An 18,788-nucleotide genomic window follows, 5' to 3' on the forward strand; every position below is an offset into this window, starting at 1 on the left:
GTCATCTACTATGGCAAGCACAGAAAACCAGTGTCTGGTGGATTATTTGCTGCACTGTGCGATGATGAAAGGATGTTTCTTAGCTTTCTAAGTGTAACAGTATGGTGTTGCAGAAAATAGTCATAAGGGGCGTAAAGCAACTATGAGCATGTAACCAGCCTTGTGTGTTACATTTATTAATGCCAGGGAAATATAGCTGTGCCCGCTATTGATTTTCCGTGTCATTATTATTTACAAATCAAGCCTTGTTTACACTGGAGCAAATGGAAGCAAACACAAGCAAATGAGCATTCATAGATAATTTGTTAGTGTTCATTACCACTGACTTGTATCTGTGAATCAACATTTCCACAGGAGAGAATATGACAGAACAAGCATAGCCTACGAGTATTGCATTATTGTTTTTTGGCCCCCTCTCCATGGGGCTCATAGTTTTTTTGCCAGGTCGTGCACCACACACACACGGGCCCAAGCTATTACGGCCCATTCTTCCTTCCCAAGCTGCATTTTCTCCCCCGTGCCCCTTCTTCCCTGACCTCACTCCTTCCCCTCCACCCCTTCTCTCTGTTCTTACTTATGTTGAACTGGTTCTCCACCTGGTTTCTTGTATTCCTTCTGGTTATTGTTCCTGGTGGCTTTTCCCTTACATACTTCCTTTTTGGAATTTTTGGTCCACCTTTGGAGTTGGTCTCCTCTTCTATATTTACTCTCTTTAGTGCAAGCCATTTGGGGACGGCCCATGCTATAGCTGGCTGGTGCCCTTGGGAAGAGCATCTTATCAGAGTGGGTTGATGCTTTCTGTGTGAAATGCATTTAGCTCCGAAAAAACTGGACGTTCTTCTACGGCTGTTTTTCAGTTAGTAATGGATCATTTAATGCTGCTTCTTATGATCCTATGACTTTCCCTTCCCTGGCTACAGACTGGGAGGAGGGCCAGGCTCTTTCCCCACTACCTAGCCTGCACGAAAACAAATGGCGACACATTCACCATCACAAAGCTGTTATTTTTTGGGGAAAATATCGAAGAAAAGTTTGGCCAAATGGAGTCCCTCAGTAACATGTAGTCAGGTTCCCTGTTGATCAAAACTATTTCTTCTGCCCAGTCTGCAGCTCTTTGTGCTTGTGATCATCTTGGTGACATACCAGTGTCCATTTCTGCTCACCAGTCTTTGGATATGCTTCAGGGAGTCATTTTTCATAGGAACCTCATCATTCAAATTGATGATGAACTCCAGTCCAATCTGGAACAATGGGATGTTCATTTTGGTCGGTATGTCCAAAAAGGTCATAAGGACAACCACACCAGTACATCTACATCTACACTCTGCAAACCACAGTGAGGTGCATGGCGGAGGGTACACCCTGCTGTACCAGTTACTAGGGTTTCTTTCTATTCCATTCACGTGTTGAGCGCAGGAGGAATGATTGTGAGTGATATGTAGGGGCTTTTAGTATATTCCTAGAGTCACCATTTAAAGCAATTCTTGAAACTTCGTTAATCATCTTTCTCGGGGGAGTGATTTATAAGCAATCTTAGTTGTGCCCTGATTACACTTCCCCAGTATTCTACCAATAAACTGAAGTGTACCATCTGCTTTGCCATGACTGAACATATGTGATCTCACCATTTCACATCCTTACAGAGTGTTACACCCAGGTATTTGTATGAGTTTGCAGATTCCAACAGTAACTCATTAGTATTGCAGTCATAAGACACTAAGTTTTTTGTTTTGTGAAGTGCACAATTTTACATTTCTGTTTATTTAAAGCACATTGCCAATCTTTGCACCCCTTTGAAATCTTATCAAGATCATCATCAGGATTTACTTCCAGTGAGCCGGGTAGGAACTTTGTGAACGATATGCCTCCATTGGTTTCTGTCCTGGTACAGTTTTTCCCTCTCCTCTACATCCCATGTTACTTCTCTCCTCTTGAGATGTTCCTTAACATGGTCTGTCCATCTCTTTCTAGGCCACCCAATTTGTCTTCTTCCTGGTACTCCACCTCTGAATACTGGCATGGAGTTAGCGTCTGGTGCATTCGCTTTACATGCCCGAATCACTTAAATTTCAAAGCACTCATTCTCTCCTCCGTAGTCAATATCACCTGCAGGTGTCTCCTTACATAATCATTCCTGACTCTCTCTCCTAGTTTTTTGTAGAGCTGACCTAATGAACTTTATTTCAAATGCTTATATTTGACTCTTTTCTCTCTTATTTATGACACAGGCCTCTAGACTATACATAATGATTGGCAGAAAATAAGTTATATACATGGTCTGTTTGGCTCGTTGAGGGACTTCCTTGTCCCAGATTAGATTTCGTACTTGTGGTGGAAGGGATCCTTTTGTTATTCTGTTTAAGACTTTCAGTTGGGAACTTCCATTGCATGATATGATGCTACCCAGAAAATTGAAGTTTTCACACATTCAACCTTCTCCCCCTCTAGTATGATGTGACAAAGTGTGGGTGTCCTGCTCGTCTTCATTGCCAGTGCCTTGTTCCTACGTACAGTACTTGAATTTTTTTAAATTTTGTGTTCCAGTAATCTAGTCTCCTCTGAACTTCCATTTCCGTCTCTCCCCAAATGACGATGTCATCAGCAAAAACAAAAGCGGTGAGATCTTAATTTTCCTCTTCATTGATTTCTTTCATGATTATGTCCATAAGTGTATTGAAGATTAAAGGAGAGAGCAAACTGCCTTGCTGAACACCTCTTTGTCTTAAACCATTTTGATCTTCCATCTCCTACTTGTACACTGCTCTCATAACCATCTTACAGCATCTGGACTTCTTTTAATTAATGAATCAGGAACATTATGTTTTCTCAAGCATTCCCATATTTTATCCCTTGGTACACTGTCATATGCTTTTTCCAAATCCACAAATACTACTATAAAGTCCTTTCCTTTTTCCCAATATTTCTCTGTTAACTGACGGAGGAAGAAAATATAGATATGTTGTTCCCTTATTGCTTCTTTTACCCCTTGCTGTTGTTCCTCTGATTGGTGCTCTAGAATTTTCCACAGTCTTTTTTCTGTGACCTTTCCCATTATTTTTCCTCAGTAGTTGGTGCATTTCTTTCTACTACCTTTCTTGAGCAATGGTATTATAATTCCTTTTTTCCATTCATCCGGCACTTTGTTTTCTTTCCATATCACCCCCAGTACCTGGTGTAACCATTGTATTCCATGGATTCCTGCGGCTTTAATCATATCTGCTGTCAGCTCGTCTACTCCAGCTGCCTTCCCACTTTTCATCTGTTTCAGGGAATTCTCACTTTCTAACCAAGAGATTGGATCCTGATTTTCCTCTAATTCAATGACTTCGGTGTCACTTTCTTGTGCACCTTCTGTGGTGTCACTGCCAGACACTACACTTGCTAGGTGCTAGCCTTTAAATCGGCCGCGGTCCATTAGTATACGTCGGACCCGCGTGTCGCCACTATCAGCGATTGCAGACCGAGCGCCGCCACATGGCAGGTCTAGAGAGACTTCCTAGCACACGCCCCAGTTGTACAGCCGACTTTGCTAGCGATGGTTCACTGCCTACTTACATTCTCATTTGCCGAGACGATAATTTAGCATAGCCTTCAGCTACGTCATTTGCTACGACCTAGCAAGGCGCCATTATCAGTTACTATTGATATTGTGAATCATGTACCGTCAAGACCGACGTTCATCATTAATGGATTAAAGTTAAGTATTCCATCAGCTATGTCCGTTTTTCTAAATTCTAATTTCCTTGTCCTGTTCCAGACCTCACGCCAGCCTGCGTGAGCTAAAACATGTGCGTTTCGGCCTCCTCTAGTAACACAGTGTTGGCTCTCCTGCCAACCACACCTTCCCCATGAAGTAAGATTTCTAAAGAATTCTTCATGTCTTCTCTGATACCTTTAGTGTCCTCAGTTTCAATCGCTTTTATGTTTTCTCTATCAGATCATTTACTTTTCAATAACCCATATAGTGGTTTTTGGTTCAGTTTGCTATCTGTTCTAGTTCCTGGGTGAATATTTCCCAACTCTTCTCCTTTTCTTCTTTCACAATTCTCTTTGCGTGGAGTTTCTTTGTCAGTATTCCTTCTCCAGTGTCACCACCTTGTGTTCATCTTTTGCTACCAGCCCCTGGTTCTGATTTCTTTTTCCAAAATCCATGTTTTTCTTTGCCAAATTATGTTTTTTAATTGCATCTTTTACTCTATCGTTCCACGAACTGTTTCTTTGTCTTTCACTTTACCCTTTGTTTTGCCTCGTATCTGCACAGCACAATTAACTATTGATGTTTTAAATAGGTTCCACTCTACCTCTACACTACCCCATTCAGTTTTTGGCAATTTTTTTGCTGCTAGATTTTGGAAACTTTTCTTATTTTCTTCTTCTTTCAACTCCCACTCCTTAATTTTTGGCATTCTTTGTACAGCATTCAAACTTTGCATGTTATAATTTATCTCAGCTACTAGTAACCTGTGGTCGCTATCCAAGTGCTCATTTGGTATGACTTTATTGTCCCGTACTTTTCCTCCAATTAATTTGTTCGTTAATATATAGTCTATAACTGTCTTAGATTTGCCATCCCTAGTAATCTTATGGTTATCTTGTTTCTTGAAGAATGTATTCTTCACTAAAAGATGATTCCTTATGCACAGATTTAGAATTTCTTTACCCTTAACATTTTGTCTTCCGTATCAAAATGGGCCCATCGCCTCCTCATATCCATTTCTATCCATGCCAATCTGAGCAATCAGATCCCCAATTATCATAATGTTATCTTCTCTTACTTGATCTTCCAGTTCTTCAAGGAATTTAATTTTTTCTTCCTCACTGCACACTTGCTGAGGTGCGTACACTTGGAATATAATAAAACTATATTCAATCCCAAGTTCACTTCTGCTCTAATTACCCTTTCACTTACAAAGCTCACATCTGTAACTGGGTCAATGTCTTTGTGAAACACAAAGCCCACTCAATTTTTTTCCCTCTTTATTGTGACCCTACCAGTATAATTTGTACCCACCTCTCAGCAAATTAGAGTTTTTTCCCTTCCACTTCGTCTCTTTCAATCCAAGGCTATGAATCTTTCTCCTCTCCATGTCTACAATCTCTTTAGTCTTTCATGTCAAGGTTATTACATTTAATGTTCCCACTCTCAACTTGTTTCTGACTTTTTGTTGTGTTCTAGTTTTCTGTTCTTGTTTAGTGTATCTTCTTGCATTCCTTGGTTTTTCTTGAGGCTGTGAAGATTTTGTGCAGATCGTTTCAGATAGTACTTCCTATAGATAACTGCATCATCTGCAAAAAGATTGTCATTACTAGTAATATTGCCTGCAAGGTCATTGATATACAACACGAACAGCAAGTGTCGCAACACACTTCCTTGGGGCACATCTGAAATTCCTTCTACATCTGGCGATGACTCTCCATCCAAGATAACGTGCTGTGTCCTTCCTACCAAAAATTCCTCAATCTAGTCACAAATTTCACTTGATACCCCATATGGTCGTACTTTTGACAATAAGTGTAGGTGTGATACTGAGTCAAAAGCTTTTCGGAAATCAAGAAACATTGTATCTACCTGGTTGCCTTGATCCAATGCTTTAGGTATGTCATGTGGATGAAGTGCGACTTGGGTTTCACATTACTGATGTTTTCGAAATCCATGCTGGGTGACATTGAGGAACATTGAACATTCTGTTCAAGATAGCTCATTATGTTTGAGCTCAGAATATGTTATAAGATTCTACAACAAATCAGTGTCAGGGATATTGGACAGTAGTTTCGCGGATCACTTCTAGCACACTACTTCTAGACGGGTGTGACCTGTGCCTTCTTTGAAGAACTGGGCACAGTTTTCTGTTTGAGGGATCTAAGATTACTTTTAGTTAGAGGAGGGCTAACTCAGCCGCAAATTCAGTATAGAATCTGACTGGGATTCCATTGGGCCCTGGAGCTTTGTTCAATTTTAACAATTTCAGCTGTTGCTCAACACCACTGACACTGATACTTATTTCATTCATCTTTTCAGTAGTATGAGGATTAAATTGGGAGAATTCAACTGGATTTTCCTTTATAAAAGAACATTTGAAAATGAAGTGAAGCATTTCAGCTTTTGCTTTGCTACTCTGTTTGTCTCATTCCCTAGGGTTTGGACACTAAATTTGGCTCCCCAGGGGGCTCATGGTTCTTTCGTGAGTATGTGCGTGGTGAGCACGGGGCCCTGAGCTATTGCAGCCTTTCTTCTTTCCAGGGCTGCATTTCCTTGCCCCTCCCGTCCTTTCCTCTCCTTCCTCCTTCTCCTTTGCCCTCTCCTCTGCCCCTTGGTGTCCCTGCTTATGTTGGCCCCGCTATCCTCCTGGTTACATTGGTTTTGCAATTTAGTTCTGTTGCGTAATCACCTCACCCTTTTGGCACTCCCTGGTCCCCCTCTGGGATTTGACCTCCATTACTAATTTTCTCTTCCGTAGTGTGAGCCGTTTGGGGAAGAGCACCTTACCTGGTGTCTCCGACGTGTGCCCTCCTAGTTCATTCCACCTTTTCTTTCACATCGTTGTCTGATGCTAGGGTGCATAGCCAGCCCGTGTGGTGGGGTCGCTATGTACGCTTTTGGTTGAGCCCCCTGAACACACAGGGATCACACTTCTGATACCTGTGTTGTGACCACCTCATGTAAGCCTAGGAGTGGTTGCTGTCGTCCTGGAGCATTAGAACTCCTGGCAATGGCCTCCATGCCAGACGGCCCTTGCTGTGGCTGGGTGGTGCCAGTGAGGAGAGCCCCACACCGGAGTGTGTGGTATCAGGACGGACGCTATGCAAATGAAACACATGCAGGTCCAGAACTCTGGCCGTTCTTCTGCGGCTGTCTCTCTGCCTGGAACTGATTTTTCTAGTGCTGCTTCTCCTGCCCCTTCGGCCTTGCCTTCCATGGCTACCCCCTGGGAAGAGGGTCAGGCCCGTCGGCTAGGGGCGAAACCTTCCCCCGCTATCTGGTTTGCACCAGGACTGATGAGGATACTTTCACCAATACCAAACCTGTATTCTTTGTGAAACACATTGAAGACAAGTTTGGTGAAGTGGACTCTCTGAGCAAGATGTGGTCGGGTTCGTTGTTGATCAAAACTGCTTCAGCTGCCCAGTCTGCGGCCCTTCGTGCCTGTAACCATCTTGGCACGATTCCTGTGTCCATTACCCCCCACCAGTCTTTACATATGGTTCAAGGTGTGATTTTTTCACAGGGACCTCATCCCTCAAACTGATGAGGAACTTTAATCTCAGACAGTGGGGTGTTCACTTTGTTCAGTGTGTTCAGATGGGTCCGAAGGACAATCGCATTGATACTGGTGCCTTTATCCTGGCCTTTGAAGGGGATTACCCCCCCCCCCCCCCCTGAGAAAGTAAAGATTATGGTTTATCGATGTGATGTGAAGCCATACATCCCACCTCCTATTTTGGACACATCTCTTCCCACTGTTCGCAGACCCCTCTCTGTGGTGACTGTGGATGTCCGCTCCATGAGGGGAGTTCCTGTGTTCCCCCTCCTGTGTGTGTAAACTGTCATGGCAATCATTCTCCACGTTCACCAGATTGCCCAGTATATAAGAAGGAAAAGAAGATACAGGAGTACAAGTCCCTTGATCGTCTAACCTACACCGAGGCTCGTAAGAAGTATGCACGTCTTCACCCTGTGTCCATGACGCGTAGTTATGCTTTAGTTACATTTTCACCCCTTCCTCCCCCTTCCTTACCCCAGTCCCGGACCCCTCTCCTTCTCCACTCCCCTGCGGCTCCCACACCTTCTCCTCTGGGCGCTGCTCCCCCTCCCCAGCCGCAGAAGTGTCCCACTTCTTTGGCATCTGCCGGTCAAGGGCGTCCATCCCGGAATACCCCTTCCCGGCACCTTTCAGGCCAAAGGTCTGCTGTCACGTGACAACCACGGGAACCACGGTCTGTTGGCCCCTAGGTCGCCTGATCTCTTTCTGTTCCCGATCTTGCTGCAGCTGGCTCCTTTATGCCACACAGCCCTCCTCGATCTCAAACAGAAAAGAAGCAGAAACATAAGTCCCGGGACAAGGAGCCTCTGGTGTCACCAGAGGTCCCATCCCCGGCTTCACAACCAGATTCTGCCCTGTTCATGGATGCCGCCCCCTCCTTGTCAGTGACTGGTGGTGACCCGGTGGTATGACTGGCTTTAGCCTGTTCATCCCCCATTTGAATCATCGTTCTGTAGTTATCCAATGGAATTGTAACAGATATTACCGTCACCTTCCGAAACTGAAATCCCTTATTTCTTCTCACTCTGGAGCTTGTGTGGTTCTACAGGAATCTCATTTTACTGATGATCACTCACCGACCCTCTGTGGGTTCCGTGTTTTCTGTAGAAATCAGGTTGCCCCCTGCGGGCTTCTTGCGGCATTTGTACGTTGGTCCGTACAGACGTTGCTAGCACGTGGATTCCTCTTCAAACTACATTGGAAGCGGTTGTTGTTACGGCCCACCTGGACTCTGAGGTCATGGTTTGCAATCTTTATCTCCCTCCTGACAGGACTCTTCCACCTGCTGCCTTAACTGCCCTTCTTCAGCAACTTCCTCCTCCCTTCCTCCTCCTCGGGGATTTTAATGCACATCATCCCTTGTGGGGCAGTGCATTTCCATCTAGACGAGGTCTTGTCACAGACCAGTTTATTACAGGCCATGACTTGTGCCTTCTTAATGATGGCTCCCGTACTCATTTCAGTGCCGGTCATGGTACCTTTTCTGCCATTGATCTTTCTTTTTCTTCTGCCTCCCTCCTTCCTTCATTACACTGGTCGCCACACGACAACCTTTGTGATAGTGACCATTTCCCGTTGATTCTCTCACTCCCTTCCCGCTCCCCGATGGACAGGTTACCTTGTTGGTCTATCCAACGTGCTGATTGGCCTCTATACACTGCACAGGTCGTGTTTTCTCCCTCTTTGTCAGGTTGTATTGATGACGTCCTACGTGACATGTCTGACGCGATTGTTCGCGCTGCTAGTCTTGCTGTATCGTGCTCATCTGGACCATTTTGCCGCCGGCAAGTCCCGTGATGGAGTACGGCCATTGCCATCACCATCCGTGATTGCCATCGATCTTTGCAACACCTTAAGAGGCACCCATCTGTTGCCAACCTTATTACCTTTAAACACCTTTGCACTAAAGCCCAGAGCAAACCAATGTGTTGGGAACGCTTTGTTTCTTCCCTCTGTTCTACTGTCCCTATGTCAAGGGTATGGGCTACACTTCACTCTCTCCAGGGTTGCCATTGGCAGTCCACCCTCCTAGGCCTTCACCTCCCTGATGGATTTTGTACGGACCCGTTGATTCTTGCAGAACATCTTGCAACCCATTTTGCAACGGCATCAGCATCAGTTTCCTATCCGGCTGCTTTCCTTCACCAGAAACAGAGGGCCGAAGCTTCCGCCTTATGTTTTACCCCTTGTCAGTCAGAATCTTACAATGAACCTTTTACTGAATGTGAATTTCTTTCTGCCCTTTCTTCTTCTCCTGATATGGCCCTTGCCCAGACTCCATTCATAACCAACTGCTTCAACATCTCAGTGCTCTACAGCGGCAACATCTTCTCCGGGTGTTTAATTGTATTTGGCTCCAGGGTGACTTCCCTTCTCAGTGGAGGGATAGCATCATGGTTCCTGTCCTTAAGCCTGGTAAGAACCACCTATTTGTTGAAAGCCATCGGCCAATTAGTCTGACAAATGTTGTTTGCAAGTTACTTGAACGGATGGTAGCCCATTGGCTCAATTGGGTTCTCGAATCTGGGGATCTATTGTCCCCTTACCAGTGTGGCTTCCGAGAGGGACGGTCTCCGATCGATCATTTACTTCGCTTGGAATCCGCAGTTCGGCAGGGTTTTTCCCAGCGCCGTCATTTGGTTGCGGTATTTTTTGACCTTCGCAAGGCCTATGACATGGCTTGGTGCCATCACATCTTTCTTACACTTCATCAGTGGGGTCTCTGGGGCCCACTTCTCATTGTTATCCGCCAGTTACTGTTCCATTGGTCGTTCATGGTTTGGGTTGGTACAGTTTTTAGTTTTCCGTGGACCCAGGAGACAGGGCATCCCACAGGGTTCTGTATTGAGTGTACTTGTTTTCCTCATTGCTATAGATGGACTTGGGGCCTCTGTCGGTCCTTTGGTCGCCTCTGCTCTGTATGTGGAAGATTTCTGCATTTGGGTTAGTTCCTCTTCGATGGCCTCTGCAGAGCGGCAGCTCCAGGGAGCTATACGGCGTGCCTCTGCATGGACCCCTCTCACACGGGTTTCAATTCTCTCCTTTAAAATCGCGGGTGGTCCACTTCTGTCGCCGTACTACAATCCACACTGATCCAGAACTCTATCTTGATGCACAACGATTGCCTGTGGTCCCACAGTTTTGTTTCCTGAGTCTTCTTTTCGACAACAAGCTCACTTGGCTGCCCCGTATCAGACTTCTGAAGGTAGGATGTTTCCGTAAACTTAATGTTCTTCGCTTCCTTGCCCACACCTCTTGGGGTGCAGAGCGCTCCCTCCGTCTCCGCCTTTATCATGCTTTAGTTCTGTCTCGCTTGGACTATGGTTGTCAAGTTTATGGTTCGGCTGCTTCTTCCACACTTCACCTGCTGGATCCAGTCCACCATCGTGGTATCTGTTTGGCCTCCGGTGCCTTCCCTACTAGCCCTGTTGATAGTCTCCTGGTTGAAGCTGGAATTCCCCCCCCCCCCTTTCTGTTCGGCGGTCCCAGCTTCTGGTGTCTTATGCAATCACTGTCCGTTCCTTTCCCACTCATCCTTCCTATTCGGTTAGGCTCTGCCTTACGTCTCTTCACCGTGATTTTCAGCTTCCTCCTTTGTCCTGTCTTCCACACTCCCTCCCCTCCACCCCCCATTGGTTAGTTCCATGGCCCCGAATTCGGATGGATCTCTGCCGAGGTCTGAAAGATTCCATCCCCCCGATGGTGTTCCGTTCCTTTTCCCGCCGAATTTTATGGGAGTTTCGGGATGGTGTCGTTTTTTACACTGATGGCTCTAAATCTGCTGATCGTGTGGGATACGCCTTCACGTCCTCTGTTGGAACGGAAAATAATCTGCTGCCACCTGCATGTGGGGTGTTTACTGCAGAATTGATGACAATTTCCCAGGCCCTTACCTTTATTAAACAGTCCCAACACAACCGCGTTTTGTTATGTACGGACTCAATGAGTGGCCTTCTGGCTATTGACCGGTGCTTTTCGCGCCATCTCTTGGTCTCTGCCATCCATGACCATCTCGCTGATCTTCACCGTGCTGCTTGTTCAGTTGACTTCCTTCGGGTCCCTAGCCACATGGGTATCCCAGGTAATGAGCTTGCTGATCGTTTGGCTGGGGGAACAGTCACTTAGCCCCCCCCCCCCCTCCCCTCCCGATTTCTATAACCCCTCTTGCAACGGATTTACAGCTTCACATCAAATACCACTTTGCACAATCATGGCCAACTCTTGGGAGGCTACCTCCCTATCTAATAAACTTCATGCGACTAAGGTGACACCAGGCCCGTGGCGTTCTTCCTTTCGCCTCTCCTGGAAGGACTCGACCACACTCTCGTCTCTGCATTGGCCATACCAGGCTGACCCATGGTTTTCTTTTGTGTGATGAGCCACCCCCACTTTGTGGTTGTGGAGCCTTCCAGTCAGTAGCCCACAGTTTGGTTGAATGCCGCGTTCTTTTGGCTCTGCGTGCTAAGTACAGACTCCCCCACACTTTACCATTGATGTTGACTGATGATTTCCGGGTGGACGAACTGGTTCTCGGTTTCCTATGGGAAAGTGTTTTTTAATCTCACTCCGGTGTTGAGGCAGGGCAGTGAGCCTTGGGATATCTCCCACTGTAAGCTGTGTTCGGAGATTCCCGACTCCCCTCCCTGGCCAAGATCCTCTTTTCATCCACTTTTACTCTGTTTTTATCACTTTTTAGGATTGGTTAGTCTCCTTTTCCCATACGCACTTCTACATTCTAGCAGTTACATGCTTTTAAGTCGTGAGTGGTCTTGCCTCTACTGCTTCAGAGGTGGGATATTTCCTGCCTCTTAGCACAGCGTTGGGGTCGCTCTCTTGCTGTCTTACCTCATTCTGTTTTTACCATTGATGACAGGACTGCAATTTTACGTTTTTTAGCATTTTCCCCTTTTATCGTTCTGACTTTTCTGAATTGTTGCACTATCTGAATGGACCACATTTGAAACAAGGGACTGATGACCTTGCTGTTTGGTCCCTTTAACCCCAAGCAACCAACCAACCAACTTACTTTGGTGACACTAACAGCCTTTACTTATGACCAAATTTCTTTGGGTTTTATGAAATATCATTTGACAGTATTCTGCTATGATAATCATTGAAGACATCACACATTCTCTTTTGAGAATCAAACGCATCTCAATCGGCATCTATCTATAGCTCTACACTTTGTTTTAGATGTAGTATGCATTAGCCTCTGCTTCTTTAGATATTCCCTCCCATTATGACCTCTTCTATTGTGTACTTATCTAGCTAGTGGATGGTCGACTACTCTGTTAAGTTGGAGCCATAGTTCCTCTACGTGCTCCTGCCCTGTACTTTGATTCAGGTTCCTCATTGAGATATGACACTAATGATTTTTTTATCTAATTTACTGAACATTTATATTTTTCTGCTTAGTTCTGTTGTTCTTTGTACTTGAATTATCATTGTTGCCATAACCACCACATCATGGTCACTGAAAACGCTTTCGATGTGGACATCCTCAAAGAGGTCATATCTATTTGTTGCTGTTATATTCAATATCTTTTCATCATGAATGGGTTCCTAACTATCTGTTCTAGGTAGTTTTCAGAGAAGGCTTTTAGTAATGTTTGACAGGATGTCTGAGGTCTCCACTGATAATTATCGTATGTTTGGAGAATTTACATACAAATGAACTGAGGTTTTCTGTGAAGTTTTCAGTCATATCAGGAAAAGAGTCTGGAGGGTGATAGAAGGAGCCAGTTATCATTTCATCCCCACTCCTGGTGCTGAGTCTTGCCCAAATAGTCTCGCATGCAGCTTCAATTTCTTTCCCTGTGGATGTGTGTTTCTTTTCTACTGCGACAAGTACACAACCTCCATTTCTCATTTGCCTATCCTTTCGATATTTTGCCCAAAAATACCACTGCTATGAATTTCAGGTTTCGGCCAGTTTTTCTGAACCTATTATTATGTGAGCTTCATTGCTTTTCAAGAGCACTTCAAACTGGCTCATTGTTGTGAATGCTTTGGCAGTTAACCATTAGGATTTTAATACCCTCATCTGTGGGAGGCACTTGTTTCAGTCTTACACTGATACTTCTGGGTTTCTTGCAGCTGTTGTTATCTGGATGGGATGGAGATACAGGTGCCTTTATTTTGGCACTTGAGGGAAACACCCTCCTGAAGAACATCAAGGTTGTGTGTTTTCATTGTGATGTGAATCTGCACGTCCACCATCGATGAGGTGTTTCTGGAGCTTTCGTTTTGGGCACATGTCTTCACACTTTATGGCAGACCCTCTATGCGGTGAATGTGGACAGCCACTTCACGAGAGGAGCCCCTGTGTCCTACTACCCATGTTTCTTGTCATGACCGTCACTCTCCAAGATCACCAGATTGCTTGATTTATAAAAAGGAAAAGAAGATACACGAGTATAAGTCCGCTGATCATTTATCCCACACTGATGCTTATTAGAAAAATTACTCAATTCGCCCTGTGTCTATGATATATAACTTTGCCCTGTTACACCCTTTCGCCCTCTGCCTTACCCCAGTCGTACTTCCATCTGCTCTCCACCTCCTGTGCAGTTCACACACCCTCCCCCTACCCAGCTGGAGATGTCTCCTTCTTTCTTCAGCACCCCCTGTTGATGGGGTTCCCTCCCAGAATCCCTCCCCCCTGCATCTCCCAGGTCGGAGGCCTGTTGCCACAACAACAGTAGTCCGTGTGCTCCAGGGCCGCACGTGCTCTTTCAATTCTGGATCTTGCAGAAGCCTGCTTTCCCCCTGTGTGCTCTGCCCTTCTTGACCTATGAAAGAGGAGGAGGAGGAGAAGAAACAACAAAAGCCTTAGGACAAGGCCCTTTCGTGCCCCCGGAGGTGCCGTGTGGCGTGATTGGCTCCAGCCTATTCACCTCCCATTTGGATCCCCAAGCCATGTTTCTTAGGTGGAACTGTAATTTATACTACTATTACCTCCTGGTGTTGCAATCCCATATTTTCTTTTACTCGGTATCTTGTATCATTCTCCAGGAATCTCATTTTACTAATGCTCACCACCACCCCTTTTTGGGTCCGTGCTTTGTTGGAACTGGGCTGGTCCTTTGAGGGCTTCTGGTGGCTTTTGCACATTGGTCTGTATGGTTGTTGTTAGTCCTCCTCCTCCTCCTCCTCCTCCTCCTCCTCCTCCTCCTCCCCCTTAGGGGATTTTAATGCTCATCATCCTTTGTGGGGCAGTACTTTTCTGTCTAGTCAGGGACTCCTCATTGATCAATTTCTTGCAAACTATGACCTGTGTCTTTTTAATGATGGTTCCCTTATTCATTTTAGAGCCACATACAGCACTTTCTCTGCCATTGATGTATCACTCACCACACCACCCCTCTCCTCTCCTTGTTTTTTCCTTACACTAGTCACAACACAGTGGCCTCTGTGATAGTGACCACTTCCCATTTGGGTTTTTTCATTCTCTTCCCACCTCCCAGTGGCCGGGTTATCCCGCTGGTCTTTCCATTGTGCTGATTGGCCTCTCCATACCTCCCAGGTAGTTTTTAAACCTCCTTTGTGAAGTTGTATTTCTGAAGTAATTCATGATCAGTCCAGTAAGAAAATTCCACTGTAAGCATTGCTGTTCGCCACTTGATGGGCTCAGTTCACCACTGGCCAGTTCCGTGGTTGAGCACAGCCATTGCCACTGCCATCTGTGAAGGTTGTCATGCCATTCAATATCTTAAGCGGAACCCGTCCTCTGCCGGTCTTATTACCTTTAAATATTTTCATGCCAAGGCTGTTACATAATAAAATGGAGCAAGTGAGTATGTTGGAAATGATTTGTCTCCTCCCTATTTTCTACTGTCCCTTCCCACCTGTGCTTTACCTCTTGTCAGGCGGAATCCTACAGTGAATCTTTAACTGAATGGGAACTTCTTCTGGCTGTCTCTTCTTCCCACGATTCAGCCCCTGGTCCTGTTTCCATCCAGAACTGTGTTGTGGTTCCTGTACTTAAGCCTGGCAAGGATCTGTCTTTTCTTGATAGTTACTATTCAATCAGTCTGACCAAAGTCTCATGCAAGTTACTTGACTGATGGATGGTGGCTCGTCAGCTCTGTTGGGTCCTTGAATCTCTGGCACTTTTATATCCGTACCAGTGCAGCTTTTGGGACAGTGTCAGAGTGATCATCTGATTCTATTGGAACCCACAGTTCAGCAGGCCTTTTCTCAATGCCGCCATCTTGTCGCACTTTTCTTTGATCTTTGTAAGGCCTACAACATGGCTTGGCATCAGCCCATCCTACCTGCTCTCCATGAGCGGGGTCTTTGGGGCCCCCTTCAGATGTTTATTCAACAGTTTCTGTCCCACTGTTTGTTCAGAGTTTGGGTTGCAACCGTTCTTGGCTCTCCACAGACCCAGGAGAATGGCAAACCTCAGGGGCCTGTATTAAGTGTCCTTCTTTTCCTCATCACTGTTAATGGACTTGTGGCCTCCACCGGACTGTTGGTCACCTCTTCTCTGTTTGTGGATGATTGCTGTATTTGCGCTAGCTCCCATTCAGTGGCCTCCACAGAATGATAGCTCCAGGGTGCCATTCGACATGCTTCTGTTTGGACAAGGTTTTAGATTCTCTCACCTTAAATTGAGGGTGGTGCATTTCTGTCGCCATTCTATCGTCCATCCTGATCTGGAGCTCTACCTCGACACCCAACACCTGACTGTGGTCCTCCCAGTTCTGTTTATTGGGTCTTCTTTTTGGCAACAAGCTTGCTTGGTTGCACCATACCCATATTCTGAAGGTTGGCTCTTTTCATAAACTCAGTGTCTTTCACTTCCTTGCCCACTTAGGTCCCCTCCTCAGTTCAGCCAACCAACCGACTATTATTTTTTGGTGTCAATAATCAGCGCACAGAATACAACACTACAGAGTTAGACGTGATTCAAAACTTTGATATTAAGGAAGGATGTTTTGCTTGGCATACACCCTGTTTTTGACTGAGCAAGCAAAATGGATTAGTAAAAGAGGAATTTTGGTACCTGAATGTGTGTGTGTTTGTGGAGGTGTTTCACTTAACACTGAATTGCAGCTCCAGCTTTCCTTAGAAAACGTTGCACATGTTGATTGACTCACTTTTTGCCTGCTCCCCATTACAACTGAGGAGTAAATTTAAAAGCAATACATTGATTACTGATGACCAATATAATTTAATTTACACTCTTGATTATTAGCAAATGGAGAAATTCACATTAGTGATAGTTCCAGCAGCAATCATATTTCAGGTAGTTCATAATATCTGCAGTGACATGTGATGCACTTAAAGGTTTTATTAAACTACATATAATGAATATAATATTTACAAAATGCGATTAATGAAATGTGAAATATATTACAAATGGCCTGTCATATAGGCTGTCTGATAAAATCTGCTATATAGGTTGAGGACAGATAGTGTAGTCCCAACTAACCATTTTTATCTATCATCAAAAATCTTTAACATGACAGTGATATATCAGCCCTGTAATTACGACTACCGGGAATGTAAACAATGGAAATGATCAGGCGTTTTGTTTGTTTTGAATATTGATAGCAGAATAGATGGATATTCATTTATCTTTCTTCTCCTTCGCCCTTTGTAATGTGGATCTTTTATGTTCTAAAAGCATATTTGATGACTGTATTATTCTATCAGCAATGTTACGTTGTCTTCACATCACTCCATTGCTCTTGCAACTCATGTCAACAACAGAAGTAGACAAGGTACCAGACCAAAGCTTTCTGTGCTGCTAGTGTCGATCCAGAGGGTGCGAACTTTCTTCGCTCTGGTGTAAACCAGGCTAGGGCCACATACAGATCATAAGAGGTGCTCTTGGAATGTGGTGTGACAGTTGTCATAGATCTGAGTTTTAGTATTGAGTGATTTGTAAATGCATACTTGTGTGTAAATTCTAATTAGTTTATATCCTCTTATGAATGTTTTCATAAACAGTATGTCTAATTTTTGGCAACAGATCAATGAAGCTATGAACTTTACAGGCTTGACTGTGCAGAACAACTCGAACAACAGCTCCAGAAGTTACACCAAATATGGGATGAAATAGGTTATGGCGAGGAAGATAAAGTGTCCAGGGAAAAACAAGTAAAGAAACATCTTCTGGTAAGAAACTGTCTTAATTTCCTTTTACATGAGTGTCTTTCGTGTCTCAGTCGACTACTTTTGTGTGTGTGTGTGTGTGTGTGTGTGTGTGTGTGTGTGTGTGTGTGTGTACTGCAGTACCCTTGGCATATTATTTAGTAATTAGCAAAGATTATATCTGATGAATGATCAAAGATAGGGAATGTTTATGTCAAAGGTTGCGTTATGACTTCTCCACACACATTAATATTCATTTGCTCAAGAAAATACACACACACTCACACATTGAACAATATTTATAAACCAGTACATAGCAGCGTTTTTTGCACTTGTCCTTTGTATCTTGGTTTCTTTGTAGTTATTAAAAAAACTCAAAATTATTTTTTACTTCAGTAGAGCTTAGTTATTGCAAAACCTAAAAACTATATATTTTTCTTATCTCTTGTGGGAGAACACTAAGGGGGAAAATATTAAGTATTTAAAAGATGTAACAAAGTCAAATCAATCAATAGAATGAATATTAAGAAGACACAAAATCACATTGTAACAATGTGAATGAGTGAATTAAAAATTAGTTAACTTGTGATGTTAACAGGTGATACCACCATCCCTTATTTCAGAGATGCATATTCATCATCGTCCTCCATGTTTCAGAATTCAAAGCTCAGTGTAATCAAGTGCTCATTGATGTCACTAACCCAGTCGTGGCGTGCTTGGCAGCTGATCCATGCATTAGCACATGATGCACTCCTACCATAAATAGAGTTTCACCAAGAAGTTGCTAGTGTGTAAGGGGCATTCAAAAAGAAACTAGCCAGAGTCTGAAATGCACAAACCGGTGACAGGAAGGTAATAACGTGGCGTGTGTAACGAGGTGTGGTTCCGACCAGAGCATTGAAGTTCACAGCATATCACTAGAGGGCTCACGTGCAGAGCTAGCAGCAGCATGCATCAATTGTCCAACACTGCCAGTTGCATTGCAAACAATGACATGGAGGTGTCAAAAAAGAGCAAAGAGGTGTTGTTTGTTTTCTGGCAGCAGAAGGAGTCGGTGGAACGGACATTCGTCAATGAATGACACAAGTGTATGGCGAACACTGCATGTCCCTTGTATGGGTCAAGGCATGGCACACACCCTTCAGGGAAGAACAGGTGTTGTTAGCCGATGATGTGCGGTCTGGACATCGAGTGGTGGCTGGAGATGAGTTCTCAGCTACCCTCAATACAGTCTGGACCTCTCTCCGTGTGATTGCGCCATTTTTGGTCCCCTTAAAAAGGCTCTGAGGGGGCAAACAATTCACCTTGAACACAGATGTCCAGCTGTACGTGCAGAACTGGTTAACATCACAATCCCAGGAATTTTATGAGACAGACATTCACTTCCTTGTCACAGTGGGGCAAGTGTCTCAACTGCCAGGG

General features: G+C 44.6%; 1 protein-coding gene across 2 annotated transcripts in view; it reads left to right on the forward strand.

Annotated features, from left to right (window-relative positions):
- Positions 1–18,788, forward strand: part of LOC124775048 (protein regulator of cytokinesis 1-like) — a 147,948-nt gene that overhangs the window by 24,027 nt on the left and 105,133 nt on the right. For both annotated transcript variants that reach the window (XM_047249828.1, XM_047249829.1), the window contains exon 2: positions 17,270–17,390. In XM_047249828.1, the coding sequence (XP_047105784.1) occupies positions 17,270–17,390 (121 nt within the window). The remainder of the gene's footprint in view (positions 1–17,269; positions 17,391–18,788) is intronic.

This window comes from Schistocerca piceifrons, chromosome 2, assembly GCF_021461385.2.
Source record: "Schistocerca piceifrons isolate TAMUIC-IGC-003096 chromosome 2, iqSchPice1.1, whole genome shotgun sequence".
Classification (NCBI taxonomy): domain Eukaryota; kingdom Metazoa; phylum Arthropoda; class Insecta; order Orthoptera; family Acrididae; genus Schistocerca; species Schistocerca piceifrons.